Consider the following 16,177-nt stretch of genomic DNA (forward strand, 5'->3'; position numbering starts at 1 on the left):
GGCCTCCCAAAGTGCTGGGATTACAGGCATGAGGTACCAGGCCTGGCCTATTTCATTTTATTTTTGAGACCGTCTTACTCTGTTGCCCGGCCTGGAGTTCAGTGGTACAATCTTCACTCACTGCAACATTCCCCTCCTGGGTTCACCAATTCTCGTGTGTCAGTCTCCCAAATAGCTGGGATTTCAGGCACATGCCACCATGCCCAGCTAGTTTTTGTGTTTTTAGTAGATACAGGGTTTCACCATGTTGGCCAGGCTGGTCTCAAACTCCTGACCTCACGTGATTTTCCCACCTTGGCCTCGCAATATGTTAGAATTACAGGAATGAGCCTCCAAGCCTGGCATGTTCAATTTATTCTGAATTTTTAAAATTACTTTATACATTTTTTATGGCTGCTTTTGAAAATTTTATAATTTTTTGATGGGGCCATGTTGCCCAAATATTTTGTATGCATTGTAACCTTTGAGTGAGATTCAGATATTAACAAAAAGCTACCTGTTATAATCTTTATAATATAGCTTTGTCCTGGCGTAGTCTGAAATCAGTTGTCTTGACTAGAGATTCTGGGAATTTCTCAAATATGTTTTTAGGATGTGTCTTGTCTAAAATGTTGTGTTTATTGTTTAGTTAAATTGGTTTATTCATATTTCTTCTTAATAATCAGTAATCACTTGCTACAGCCATTCCCTGTTTGGGTTACTGCAGTTTCTCTGCTTCTGTAACATTTACCTTTAGACTCAGCAGACTCAAACTGTCATTCCAACATATATCACTATTTCTTTCAGCATTTTATGTCATGGCAGACATTAACCAGTGTCTAAAAAATTTCCCAGGAGCCAAAAATAAAGATGTATGTGCCATTTTTTTTCTTATTTTTTAAAAAAGAAACCAGGAGTTGGCAATTTACATGTGTTTGTGGGTGTGTGTGTGTGTGTGTGTGTGAGAGATAGTCTCACTGTTATGTAGGCTGGAGTGCAATGGCATAATCTTGGCTCACTACAATCTCTGCCTCCACAGTTGAAGCAATTCTCCTGCCTCAGCCTCCAGGTAGACAGGACTACAGATACCTGTTACCACGCCTGGCTAATTTTCTGTATTTTTAGTAGAGATGGGGTTCACCATGTTGGTCAGAGTGATCTCACACTCCTGACTTCAGGTGATCCACCTACCTTGCCTTCCCAAAGTGCTGGGATTAAAGGCATGAGGCATCATGCCTGGCTGGCAATTTACGTTTTTTTTTGTGAGATGGAGTCTCGCTCTGTCACCCAGGCTGGAGTGCATTGGTACAATCTCGGCTCACTGCAACCTCGGCCTCCCTGTTTTACACAATTCTCTGCATCAGCCTCCCAAGTAGCTGGGATTAAAGGGGCCTGCTACCATGCCTGGCTAATTTTTTGTATTTTTAGTACGACAGGTTTCATCATCTTGTCCAGGCTGGCCTTGAACTCCTGACCTCATGATCCACCCACATTGGCCTCCCAAAGTGCTGGGATTACAGGTGTGAGTCATCACATCCAGCCAGCAATTTACTTTTAAAAGCACAATGTTGGCCGGGCGCAGTGGCCGACGCCTGTAATCCCAGCACTTTGGGAGGCCGAGGCGGGCGGATCATGAGGTCAGGAGATTGAGACCATCCTGGCTAACACAGTGAAACCCTGTCTCTACTAAAAATACAAAAAAATTAGCTGGGCATGGTGGCAGGTGCCTGTAGTCCCAGCTACTTGGGAGGCTGAGGCTGAGGCAGGAGAATGGCATGAACCCGGGAGGCAGAGCTTGCAGTGAGCCAAGATTGCACCACTGCACTCCAGCCTGGGCAACAGAGCAAGACTCCGTCTCAAAAAAAAAAAAAATAAATAAATAAATAAAAGCACAGTATTACACTGGACAGCAGGAAGAGCTGTGTTGGGTATAACAGAGCTTTCTTTTTCGTCTATGTGGCTGTTTCATTCTGCTCATGTGGGGACCTTCACACACTTAACTCATTTATAAATTTTTTTACACATGTATTTTGGTCAGTATGTTTTTGTTACATTTATGTGTCCAGGAAGAAATTAGAGCTGGTGGTATTTTGCTATGTCATCTTGCTTATGTAGTTTGTATAATTTTATAGGTTAGATTTGTAAAGTATATTTATTTATCTGAGTCTAGCAATTGAAGTAATGTGATTTTACTGTTTCTTTCTGTTATGTGTTCTCATTTTGCCCAAGACCTTTGGCCAGAGCAGAGCATAAAAGATTCTTTCCAAAAAGTGATACTTAGAAGATATGAAAAATGCGGATATGACAACGTACCGTTAAAAAAAGGCTGTAAAAGTGTGGATGAGCATAAGCTGCTCAAAAGAGGTTATAATGTTCTTAACCACAGTCTGACAACTACCCAGAGAAAAATATTTCAATGTGGTAAATATAGGACAGTCTTTCAGAAATTTTCAAATTCAAACAGATGTAAGATACGACATACTGGAAAAAAATCTTTCAAATGTATAGTATGTGGCAAAGCTTTTAACTGGTCCTCAAACCTTACTACACATAAGAAAATTCATACTGGAGAGAAACCCTACAAATGTGAAGAATGTGGCAAAGCCTTTAAGCAGCCCTCAAACCTTGCTACACATAAGAAAATTCACACTGGAGAGAAACCCTACAGATGTGAAGAATGTGGCAAAGCGTTTAAACAGTCCTCAAACCTTACTACACACAAGAAAATTCATACTGTAGAGAAACCCTACAGATGCGAAGAATGTGGCAAAGCCTTCAAAAGGTCCTCACACCTTACTGTACATAAGATAGTTCATACTGGAGAGAAACCCTACAAATGTGAAGAATGCGGGAAAGCCTTTAAGCACCCCTCACACGTTACTACACATAAGAAAATTCATACTGGAGGGAAACCCTACAAATGTGAAGAATGTGGCAAAGACTTTAAGTACACTTCTACCCTTACTGCACATAAGAGAATTCATACTGGAGAGAAGCCCTACAAATGTGAAGAATGTGGCAAAGACTTTAAGTGCACTTCTAACCTTACTACACATAAGAGAATTCATACTGGAGAGAAGCCCTACAAATGTAAAGAATGTGGCAAAGCTTTTCACCTATCCTCACACCTTACTACACATAAGATACTTCATACTGGAGAGAAACCCTACAGATATAAAGAATGTGGCAAAGCTTTTAACCATTCCACAATCCTTTTTTCACACAAAAAAATTCATACTGGAGAGAAATTCTACAAATGTGATGAATGTGGCAAAACCTTTACCTGGCCCTCACTACTCTGTAAACACAGGAGAACTCATACTGGAGAGAAACCCTACAAATGTGAAGTGTGTGGCAAAGCCTTTACTGCATCCTTAACTCTAACTGAACATAAGAGAATTCATACTGGAGAGAAACCTTACAAATGTGAAGAATGTGGCAAAGCTTTTAACTGGTCCTCATACCTTCATAAACATAAGAGAATTCATATTGCACAGAAACCCTACATAGTGAAGAATGTGGCAGATATTTTAAATGTTCCTCCACTTTTAATAAGCATAAGATAATTCATACTGGAGAGAAACCGGATGAATGTGGGAAAGCCTTTAACCAGCCCTCAACTCTTACTAAGTATGAGAATTTATATGGAACATAAACTCATACAAATATAACAAATATAAAAAATGTGGCAAAGCTTTTAAAGGAAGTTCTCAACCCTTATTACATGTAATTCATACTGGACAGAAACCGTACAAGTGTGAAGAATGTGGCATGGCCTATAAGAAGTTCTCAATTCCTTTTTTCTTTTTTCTTTTTCTTTTTTTTTTTTTTTGAGATGAAATTTCAGTCTTGTCACCCAGGCTGGAGTACAATGGCATGATCTTGGCTCGCTGCAACCTCTGCCTCCTGGGTTCAAGCCATTCTCCTGCCTTAGCCTCCCAAGTAGCTGGGATTACAGTTGCCCACCACCACGTCTGGCTAATTTTTTGTATTTTTAGTAGAGATGGGGTTTCACAATGTTGGCCAGTCTGGTCTCAAACTCTTGACCTCAGGTGATCCACCTGCCTTGGCCTCCCAAAGTCCTAGGGTTACAGGCGTGAGCCACCATGCCTGGCTACAGGTTCTCAATTCTTAAGAGACATGGTGATAATTCATGCTGGAGAGGAAATCTACAAACCTGAAAGATGCGACAGTGCTTTTTACCAACACCTCCAAATTTCCTATACATAAAAATAAATTACACTGATGTGAAACCCTAGAAATGTATAAAATGTGACAAAGCCGTTATATGGTTGTGACACTGATTGTAGGTAAGATAATTCATACTGGCAAAACTCCTACAAGTGTGAAGAATGTGGTAAAACTTTTAATCAGTGCTTACACCGTATTTCACAGGAAAGCTATTATCCTTGAGAAAAATTGTACAAATATAAAGAATATGGAAAAGCCATTAATGCCCATCACATCTTACTCAACAGAAGAAGGTTCGTAGTTAATAAAAGCATGAAAAGGGCAATTACTGTCAAAAAATCTTTCAGAAAATATAAGCCTTTAGAGTGAAGAATATTTATTTTGAAGACAGCCATTACAAATATAAAGTGGGTTGTAGTGCCTTTACTTGTGTCACAGATCTTATTGAACACATTTTGTATTAGAAGAAAACCCTGAAGCAGTTGCTCAAGCTTTGCTCAACATTGGAATTTATATTGGAGAAGAGTCCTGCAAATGAATTTGGAAAGCCTTTTTTTTTTTTCAAAAACTGCAGCTTAGAAAACACCAGAGAGTTTACTAAAATATAGTTTTGCAGATGCAGTAAACATAAAAAAATTTAATTCAAAATTGATTCTATGTAAATATCAGATAATTTACAGCAAAATAACTAAGGCACTGACACTTCAGACATAACACTAAATCAGAGTGTTGAGTAGAAAAACTAATCCACGGCTACAGTGGTTAGATAAATTATTTGTATATAACTTTAAAAGTAGATTTTTTTGAAGCATTGTAGTTACATTGAAAGTATAGTTGTTTCCTTGAAAAAAACAATTTTGAAAAGTGAATAAGTATGTAATATGGTTTTCATATTACTTTATGCTGTTATTTCTATTGTGTTCACATGTGAAAGCATGTGATCAATTGTTGCTGCATCGGATATATTAGAGATTGTTTGATAATTGGGCATTACTTAGAACCTTTTCTATAAAAGAGTAAGAACATCAAAATCTACGATGGATGATGAAAATGTAAGTGGAGCCCCTCTTTGTAGTTAACTTATACTAAGTAATATATAAGGTGGGAGTTCATGTTCTCATTTGTATTACCGTACCCTATAACTTAATGTTGACACTTTGCTTTGTCTTTTGGCTGGCCTAACCTACATTAACATGTACACAGAACATCTTAAAACTTTTTTTTCAAAAGTTATAATGAATTACTTTATTAGCAACAAAGATAAAAAAACATGGGGGTTCAGAGTAATATTTTTCTACATTATAGTGAGAGAAAGAAATTATTATAGTTAAAAGTATTAAAATAAATTAGTATATTATTCTACTAATTGTACTTTTATGTAATAAAATGCAGTACACTTAAAAATTGTTAGATTGTGTGTGCACTTAATTTTATTTTTTTTACCATGTTAAGACTATTGTGCATTTAATGAAGCATTATTATGCCACTAACTTTAACCTATTTAACCTTATTCAACGGTGTAGGTAAAAGATGGTAGCAATATACTATTTGGTTCATAGTGGAATAACATCTCTAGTAATCCCTTTGCCAGTGGCTTTAAACTGTAAATCAGCTGAAGAATATTTTCCCACTGGTTAAATTTTTATTCTTTTTTTCTTATTGAAATTAATTATTAGTATTTTGGGGTATATAGTATGTGTATATATTTATTCCTTATATGGCATATTTTGATTCAGGCATACAATATGTAGTAATTACATTAGGGTAAATAAGATATCCATCACCTCTAGCATTTATCTTTTCTGTTACAAAGAGTGTAATTAATACTTTTAGTGTATAATTTAGTGAGGCAGGTGGATTGCCTGAGGTCAGGAGTTCAAGACTAGCCTGGCCAACATGCTGAAAGCCCGTCTCTATTAAAAATTCAGAAATTAACCAGGCATGGTGGTGCAAGCCTGGAGGCTGAGGCAGGAGAATCGCTTGAATCCCTTAGGTGGAGGTTGCAGTGAGCTGAGATCATGCCACTGCACTCTGGACTGGGGAATAGAGTGAGACTCCATCTCAAAAAAAAGTGAAAGAAATATAAATAAAATTCTTACATTTTTAGTCCTGAAAAATTATTAATAAACAATTGTTATTTAATTTTTTTGGAACATGTGGTCTCTCTGCCTGCAAACATATACACTTCTAATTTACATATAGTTAAATATACACATATTACTCTGAAGATAACTTTAGGTGTAAGAAAATCTTGCAGTGAGTAAGTGTGTTTGTGTGAGTATGAGTTTGTACATATTTTCAGAAGAAAAGAGCAATTATTGGAACAAAATGAATTATTTTAATAGGGTAACTAATAAAAAACTAAACACCTTGAAAATGCTGAAAGCAAATCCACACTTTCTGCTTTGTCTTGAATTTATTAATGTAAAGTTTTATGGCTTATGTCTCAGATTCTCCCCAGAATCTGCCTATTAAAGCACAGGCAATTTTGTCTCCAGAAATAACACTCTTGACTACAACAATAAAAGCCTTCTTCAAACAAAAAATCATTTTTAACACTTATTTTAATGAAAATTTAACCACAATTGAATAATTGGTATATTTTTATTATTCTGTGTGTGAATGCATAAAACAGTACATAAAGAAGCCAGAAAAAAAAGATGTTAATATTTGTAATGAATTAAACTGGAAAGTAATTATTATGTGCAGGTGATATCTTTGATTATGTAGATAAGAAAAGCAGCAGAAAGACTTTTAAAAGTTTATTCAGGTGGGTAGGCAACATTCTAAGATAATACCCTGGATTCCCAGTCTGTTGCACACCTGCTGTGTAATACTCTCGAGTGTAAAAATGTGACTGTGGTGGGAAATCACTCATGAAGTTAGGTTACCCATGTGTTGACTTTGTGTTTATCAAAATGGAGATTATCCTGATTGTGCTAAACTTAATCAGAGGTGTTTTTAAGAGAAAGAGACACATCATAGAAAAACACCCCTGCTGGCCTGAAAGTAAGTGACTTCTATAGGTGGAACATGTTGTAAGCTGCTTATGGTGGCCGCATGGCAGAAAACATGCTTGTATATTGTCATCATTCCTGCCTCTTGCATGTTGTTTCCAGTAGGGAGAATAAGAGGATCCTATGGCAGACGGAAAAAAAGGGAATCTCATTCATGCAAGAAATAATCACCTCTCATCTGGGATAGCTTAAGAGAAACAGGAGACCACAACAGGACCTCATTAATGGGAGGAAAAGGGTAACCTGGCTAAAAGTGCTCACTGGCATTAAGGAACAACATTTAGTAAGCTGTAGTGAACGATCAGCCTCTGGGATACTGATAGTCTACCAACAAGGTTGAACTTATTCTAATTCAATCAACATCTCTGCAGCATTCTGGTGACCGAGGTTTACACTATTCATTACAGAAATGCCATGAAAACCAGTGGGTAATGTCCTAGAATTGAACTTACTTCAAAAGGCATACCTTTTTGTTTTCACATTTCAAAAACCTCAAAAACAATGAATTTATAAATAATTAACTTCTAATTATAGAGGATTCTACTATACTGTAATAGATTAAACTGTAAACTTAATATGAATATTTCTTGAATACATAATTAGTTGTGTAGATAGTTTCTTTTAGATTAACATGAAAAAACTATTAGAGAAAACATTTGAAATGAGATAAAATTAATCAAGACCACAACTTTTCAATGGGTTGGCCTAATTGCCATGCTTTTGGAGATGGCCAGACGACTAACAAGAAACAGATAAGATTTGGCTTTGCTCAATGATTGTTTTTCACCTTTTGAAGTCTAACATCCTGGCTAAAGTATTCAAAGGGAATATTTTATAGGTGGCTTCCCAGGGTTTCCAAGGCAATGAAAGAAAAATTTTGATAGGCAGGAAAATGCACACTGTATACACACCTTGCTTTTCTCTGATTTGCTTTAATACTGAAAAATTGAAGATTGTAAATGTCATCTCAATTTAGAGTAAATTAACAAAAGATTTGTTTTTGAAAAAAGCAAATGTATAAAATTAATGGGTAACAGATGCCATTAGCTTCTAAAAAATAGTATGACTAAATTCAGTAAGTATCTAGCCATGCAAATATCAGCCCAATTAAATTGAGACCCTAATAGGTGCATGTGGAAAGCATTGCTGTGCAGTGTGGTGCCTCCACTCAGTATTTTCTTCTGCCTCTTCACAGAGAAACCAGTTTCTCCTGAGTGACTCAGGGTGCATACTGGGAACTGAGAATGCTATGTTCAGAGTGATTACTGAAAACATGGTTAATACACTTCTTCTATATGATAATAAAATGTTATAAATCTTACTCTGCCTCAGAAAAGCTTTTGGGTTAATGGAAAATTTCAATATTCCAGATAATTCAGACACTTAAATGTCAGTGAAATCCCATAAAACATATTTGAATAAGATAAAGTCTTCTTTGCTAAGAATTTTATATTACTGGTAAATTTAGAAAACCAGTACTTTAAGCCAATTAGCAGTGTTTGACGTGTGAGTCGCACCCAGACAAGTGCTCTTCATGATCATTGTTAAAGCAGCAATAACAAACACCACGTGCTTTCCTGGGACCTGCTGTCCTGTTTTCCACTGATATAAAGTGGAGAAGGCATTGAAATGGCAAAGGAGTGTGATATAAATTGAATACTTATATGAAACAAAATTTTAAGTAAAAAATAGCACTTGATGTTGTACAACTATAGGTGAGACTATTAGTGTGAGGTCATATTTTTACTTATATTGACAAAATAACCACAATATTCTTATTTAGAATAATATTCCTTTTCTGCTGTATATTTGCTAGCTTTTGATAAAATACTATGGGAGCTCAATAGAAATCAACAAAATGAATCTTAATTTTACCAGAAGCATTACTGATGCATATGCTTGTTTTTCTTAAAATCCATTAGCTTTCTATGAAAGATTTATACTTTTTTTTTCAGTGTCTTATTTATTGCTTAGAATTGGCTCTCCTGCCAGAAAACTGTTATTCTCAGCTGTACCCATGTTGACTAACAGTGAGTAGAAGTGAAGTGGATAAAAAGTAAATGTATCTTCTCTATATCTTTTTTCATCCATTGGCTGAAGAACAGAAGGATGCAGAAGATGAAAGAAAATATAATCTCTGAGAGATCATGAAGCTCTGTTAACCAGACAAAAATCCCCATAGTGGATGTGTGTTTATTTTATTTTATTTTTTTTATTGTACTGTCTACCTCTATGAGTTGAATTTTTTTTTTTTTTAGATGGAGTCTCGCTCTGTTGCCCAGGCTGGAGGGGAGTGGCACAATCTTGGCTCACTGCAACCTCCAAATCCCGGGTTCAAGCAATTCTCCTGCCTCAGTCTGTTGAGTAGCTGGGATTACAGGCAAGCACTACCACCCCCAGCTAATTTCTGTACTTTTAGTAGAGACAGGGTTTGACCAGGTTGGTCAGGCTGGTCTTGAACTTCTCATTTCGTGATTTGCCTGCCTCGGCCTCCCAAAGTTATGGGATTATAGGTGTGAGCCACTGCGCTGGACAAGTTTAAATTTTTTTTTTTTTTTACACTTTATATGGAAATAGGATTACGTGTGCTGGGCCTGGTGGCTCATGCCTGTAATCCCACCAATTTGGGAGGTCGAGGTGAGTGGATCACTTGAGGTCAGGAGTTCGAGATCAGCCTGGCCAACATGGTGAAACCCCGTTTCTACTAAAAATATGAAAATTAGTTGGACATGGTGGTAGGAGCCTGTAATTTCAGGTACTGAGGCGGCTGAGGCAGAAGAATCGCATGAACCCAGGAGGCGGAGGTTTCAGTGAGCCGAGATGGTGTTACTGCACCATCGCCTGGGCAATAAGAGCTAAAATCCGTCTCCAAAAAAATAAGTAGGATTTTTGTGTGTGTGTTTTTCTGTGCTGGCTTATTTTACTTAGCATAATATTTTTTAGGTTCATGAATGTTGTAGCAAATAACAAGACTTTCTTATTTCTAAGGGCCGAATAGCATTTCATTGTGTACATATACCACATTTTCTTTCTCCGCCTATTGATGGACACTTAGGTTGGTTCCATACCTTAGCTATTGTGAGTAATCCACTTCCTTCCTTCTCTTTTGTTTTGTTTTGAGACGAGTCTCATTCTGTGGCCCAAGCTGGAGTTTAGTGGCGCGATCTCGGCTCACTGCAACCTCATCTCGCAGGTTCAAGCCATTTTAGTGCCTCAGCCTTTGTGCCTGGCCAAAAATATATTTTAAATAAAATACTTATGACCGGGCGTGGTGGCTCACACCTGTAATCCTAGCACTTTGGGAGGCCAAGGTGGGCAGATCATCTGAGGTCACGAGTTTGAGACCAGCCTGGCCAACATGGTGAAACCCCGTCTCTACTAAAAAATACAAAAAAAATTAGCCAGGTATGGTGGCAGGTGCCTTAACCCTAGGTACTTGGGAGGCAGAGGCAGGAGAATCGTTTGAACCCGGGAGGCAGAGGTTGCAGTGAGCTGAGATAAAGCCATTGCACACAAACCTGGGGGACAAGAGTGAGACTTCTCTCAATAAATAAATACTTAGATATAAACTAACAAATCTTGTAGAAAAAACGAGAAAAAGACATGGCATTGGTCTTGGCACCATTTCCCTAGATACCACATTAAATGCATGAGCAACAAATAAAAGTTTAACTACACTAGACTTTAAGATTTCTGCACATCCAAACAAAATTGAAGAGTGACGACGTCCCTTAGAAAATGGGTGAAAACATTTGCAAATTACATGTGAAAAAAGTGAATATTCAAAATATATAAACAACTCTTAAAACTAAACAATAAAAAATAACTTGATTTAAAAATGGAGGAACAAAATTTTCATCAAAAAGATACCCAGAAGGACACACAAATTGGGCACATGGGCTCACGCCTGTAATCTCAGCACTCTGGGAGTCTGAGGCGGGTGGATCATCTGAGGTCGGGCGTTCTAGACCAGCCCAACCAACATGGAGAAATGCTGACTATACTAAACACAAAATTAGCTGGGCATGGTGGCACATGCCTGTAATCTCAGCTACACAGGAGGCTGAGGCACGAGAATCGCTTGAACCCAGGAGGTGGAGGTTGCAGTGAGCAAGATCGCACCACTGCACTTCCAGCCTGGGTGACAGAGTGTGACTTCATCTCAAAAAAAAAAAAAATTTGTTAGGTAACTGCAATATTTAACTGTTACTGTATACTCATCAAATGCAGATATTTTGAATCATTGGCATGAACTGTGTGGCAGTAAGATTTCAGAGAATATGCAGTATAATTATAAATAATATTCTAATGAGAAACTTTTAATAAATAAGCATTTAAAAGAAACTAGAGTTACTTTTTATGTTTTAAATATATGCTATTCTTACACAAAATGGAACTGCTGTAATCCAACTTCAGAAGCAAAGAATAGCCTTACATTGTTAAATATGGAAAATACATACATATATGTGTGTATATATATATATATATACACACACACATATATATATATTTGGCAGAATAGGGTTAGACCCTCTGATATGCGAAACAAATATTAGGAAATAAACTATGGTATTTAGATATAGGCTAAGAAAGTAGATGAAAATCCTATAATTCCTTTTTGCTTGCAGCAAACTTAAATATATAAGTAACTATTTTGGTAAGTGTGGAGTGTCTCCTAATTATGTAATTTACTGCAGGCATATCATACAAATTCTAGGATATTGTCCTAAATATCTGAATCTAAAATTACAAATTTGAAATAGAAAATAGAAAGTAAAAATATATAGGGAGAATGACATCAGTAAGATGAAAAGATTAAAAGTGCCCTATTTTCATATCCCATTACAGCCAAAAAAAAGTCAGCTATTTCTGACAAAAATGCCTATATTGGCCAGCCGGGGTGGCTGATGCCCCCTAGAAATTTGGAGGGTCAAGGCTAGAAGATCACAAGGTCAGGAATTTGAGACCAGCCCAGCCAACATGGTGAAGACCCATTTCTAATAAAATACAAAAAAATTAGCCGGTTGTGGTGATGCACGCCTGTAATCCTAGCTATGCAGAAGGCTGAGGCAGGAGAATTGCTTAAACCCAGAAGGTGGAGGTTGCAGTGAGCTGAGATGGCCCCACTGCACTCCAGCCTGGGTGGCAGAGCGAGACTCCATCTCAGAGAGAGAGAAAAAAAAAGCCTGTATTCGAGAACCAGGCATTATGGCTCACACCTGTAATGACAGCTACATGGTACATTAAGGTTGGAGAACTGCTTCAGGCCAGGATTTCGAGACCAGCCTGGGTTATGTAGCAAGATGACATCTCCAAAATAAGTGTCTGTAAGAGAGATTTGACATCCAGGGAGGGAGTTCTGAAACACTGTTAAAGCTTAAGGTTGAGAAGAGTTCTATTCAGAAGGCAGGCCCTCATTCAGGTGGGAAACTACAGGTCCTGCAGATCTTGGCCTTTACTGTGGTCCCCAAAGCAGTTCAATGACTCAGCTTCAGTTACCTGAGCCACAGTTTATGGCCAGTTCTGCCTACATAGAAATCCACACAGTTACCTGAGGAAATCGTCTCTGGTACTCAGTGAAAGCCATACTTACCCACATCCTGATACAAGGTCCACCGTATGCAGACCTGACTGCAAAAACCTGCCCTAGTGTCTGCCCTGCAGAGCAAAGTCCTGAAGGATATTCAGTCTGTCCAAAAATAAAATGGGAATTAAAACTACCCAAGCCCCTGTAACAAGCCAACTAAAGGTGAACCCTAGTGCAGGCCCAGCAGCCTTGTGACCAAGCTACAACCCCTCTTCACTACAAATTTAGAGGGCATCTCCTCACCCTAAGGGCCCAACGAAAGAACAACTTTACCTTCTGAAATCAATTTATGAAAACTTGAAGGGGTGTTCATGAAATTCAGACACCAAGACAAAACTAGATTTTGCCCATTGTCAATGGCTCTATTTTAATGTAGCACTGGAAGTATGTGGCAGAAGAATTAGTCAAATAAAAAAATGCATTTAAATTCAAGAAAAATTAGTAAAAGTTGTTTGTAGATCATACAATATATACACACACACACACATATATATATATATATATTTATTTTTTTATTTTTTTTTGAGATGGAGTTTTGCTCTTGTAGCCCAGGCTGGAGTGAAATGGCACGATCTCAACTCACCACAACCTCTGCCTACCGGGATTAAGCAATTGTCTGGCCTCAGCCTCTCGAGTAGCTGGGATTACAGGCATGCGCCACCATACCCAGCTAATTTTTGTATTTTTAGTAGAGATGGGGGTTTCTCCATGTTGGTCAGGCTGGCCTTGAACTCCCGACCTCAGGTGATCCACCCACCTCAGCCTCCCAAACTGCTGGGATTAAAGGTGTGAGCCACTGCACCCGGCCCATACAACTTTATATTTGAAAAAGCATAAACAGTATATTAAAACCTGTCTAAACTAATAAATATACTCAGTAAATTAGCCAAATATAAAATTAACATAAAAGTATGTGTATGGTTTCATACACTTAAACTATCTGGTAAAATAGAAGAAGAGGCTGGGCAGGGTGACTCATGCCTGCAATTCCAGCACTTTGGGAGGCCGAGGCGGGTGGATCATGTGAGGTCAGGAGTTTGAGACCAGCCTGGCCAACATGCTGAAACCCTGTCTCTACTAAAAATATAAAAATTAGCTGGGTGTGGTGGCAGGCACCTGCAATCTCAGCTAGTCAGGAGGCTGAGGCAAGAGAATTGCTTGAACCCAGGAGGTGGAGGTTGAAGTGAGCAACAGTGCAAGACATCATCTCAAAAGAAAAAAAAATAGAGGAAAAAAATCTTATTTACTATGGCATTAAATAATAAATTTGTGAGAAAAAATTAAGGAGGTAAAAAAATCCTTAAAATAAAAAACCGAAAAAATTAGAGAAGAGCACAATAAATTTTAAATTATTTTATGTGTATTAATTGAAAGAATAAGTATTGTTAAAGTGCTATGTTATCCAAAGTGATATATAGATTCATTAAACTTCCTATCAAAATTGCAGTGGTATTTTTTTCACAGTAATGGAAAATATGATTCTAAAATTTACATGAAACTAAAATAAACTTTGAATAGCCAAAGCAAACTTGAGGTAAAAGAACAAAGCAGGATATCATATTTACAATTTCAAACTATATTTCAAGACTATATAGTAATAAAAACAGAATGGACTGTGCAGAAAAATGTACAAAAAAATGCAACGGGATCTACTACTGTCATACATTTCAGTCCCGATGCAAAAAGAGAACTTAAAAAATAGTTTTAGTTTCTCGAAATCATGCAGATATTTGCGTGTCCCAAAAACAATGAATAATAAGCCAGTGCAGTCTTTTACATGCCATTAAGAGGACTTTGGCTTTCAGTGTAAATTTGAAGGAAGCTCACCTAAAGAAAAGTAGAATCCTTAAGAGAATTTAAAAGTATAAGACAGGGGTGGGCGCAGTGGCGCATGCCTGTAATCCCAGCACTTTAGGAGGCGAAGGCGGGCGGATTGCCTGAGGTCAGGAGTCCGAGGCCAGCCTGACCAACACGGAGAAACCCCTTCTGTAATAAAAATACAAAATTAGCCGGGCATGGGGGCGCAGGCCTGTAATCCCAGCTACTCCGAAGGCTGAGGCAGGAGAATCACTTGAACCCAGGAAAGGGAGGTTGCGGTGATCTGAGATCCTACCATTGCACTCCCGCCTGGGCAACAAGAGTAAAACTCTTCCTTAAAAAAAGAAAAAGCATAGTCAGGCGCGGTGGCTCAGGCCTGTAGTCCCAGAACTTTGGGAGGCCGAGGCGGGCGGATCACATGGTCTGGAGTTGGAGACCAGCCTGGCCAATATGGTGAAACTCCATCTCTACTAAAACTACAAAAATTAGCAGGGCGTGAGGTGGTCTCCTGTACTCCCAGCTACTCGGGAGGCTGAGGCAGGAGAATTGCTTGAACCCGGGAGGTGGAGGTTGCAGTGAGCAGAGACTGCGCCACTGCACTCTAGCCTGGGCAACAGAGCGATACTTGGTCTCAAAAAAAAAAAAAAAAAAAAAAGCATAAGACAGAAGATGCCCTGTGTGAGAGCAAAATTTAAGAAAAGAAAAAAGAAAAACTGCCCAGGAACTATTTCCTTTGGAGCACAGCTTCCCAAATCACATTTTAAGGACTGGCTTTCTCTTTGACCTTGGGACCTCTTGTCTGTGTTGTCTGTTGTATTCATTTTCACTCGCACCTACCTGGGGGTTTGGCAATCATCTCATGTCTCTTCACAGTGAAAGGTTTTTTTCCCTGCTCCAGACAGGTGATCAGGTCTGGCTTAGAGACAACAATACCTGTTTTATTAAAAATAAATAACAAGAATCTTGCTCATATTCTCCAATTACAAGCTAGTGCTGTGCTCAGCAGAGAGGATGTGATAAAATATTCTAGTAAATTAATACCAAAATACTAAGTTATAACAGAAATTTCTAAATATTTAGAAAATACTTTCAATTTGTAGGTTTCTTAATTCTGCTACCTGGTACTACTGAATCAAAAATTGGTGGTGGCAATTAGATTTTCAGGTGGGGGCAACAATATTTTATGTCACTAAATTTCTGGAATTACCACTAATTTAGAGTGAAGAATACAGCTCATCTCAGGACTGTGGAAAGTTTAGATTAAGATAAAACCTCTTGAAAAAACTATTTTCTAAATTACCAAATTCTGAAAATTTTCTAAAAAAAGAGGATCTGAAACTCTTTTTTTTTTTTTTGAGATGGAGTTTTCTTTGTTGCCCAGGCTGGAGTGCAGTGGCACGATCTTGACTCATTGCAACCTCCACCTCCTGGGTTCAAGCAATTCTTTACCTCAGCTTTTTGAGTAGCTGGGATTACAGGCGCCCGCCACCACACTTGGCTAGTTTTTTTGTTTTTAGTAGAGACACGGTTTCACCATCTTGGCCAGGTTGGTCTTGAACTCCTGATCTCATGATCCACTTGCCTT

General features: G+C 38.0%; 1 protein-coding gene across 2 annotated transcripts in view; it reads left to right on the forward strand.

The window, feature by feature from the left end:
- LOC129020574 (zinc finger protein 253) overlaps nt 1-16,177 on the forward strand; it is an 82,024-nt gene that overhangs the window by 29,433 nt on the left and 36,414 nt on the right. Inside the window, exon 4 of one of the 2 annotated variants that reach the window (XM_063658836.1) lies at nt 2,182-3,484. In XM_063658836.1, the coding sequence (XP_063514906.1) occupies nt 2,182-3,484 (1,303 nt within the window). Of the gene's footprint in view, nt 1-2,181; nt 7,284-16,177 lie in introns of those variants that run through there. The other variant, XM_054465130.2, reaches the window with a different exon arrangement.

Source organism: Pongo pygmaeus, chromosome 20 (assembly GCF_028885625.2).
Source record: "Pongo pygmaeus isolate AG05252 chromosome 20, NHGRI_mPonPyg2-v2.0_pri, whole genome shotgun sequence".
In the NCBI taxonomy this organism is placed as follows: domain Eukaryota; kingdom Metazoa; phylum Chordata; class Mammalia; order Primates; family Hominidae; genus Pongo; species Pongo pygmaeus.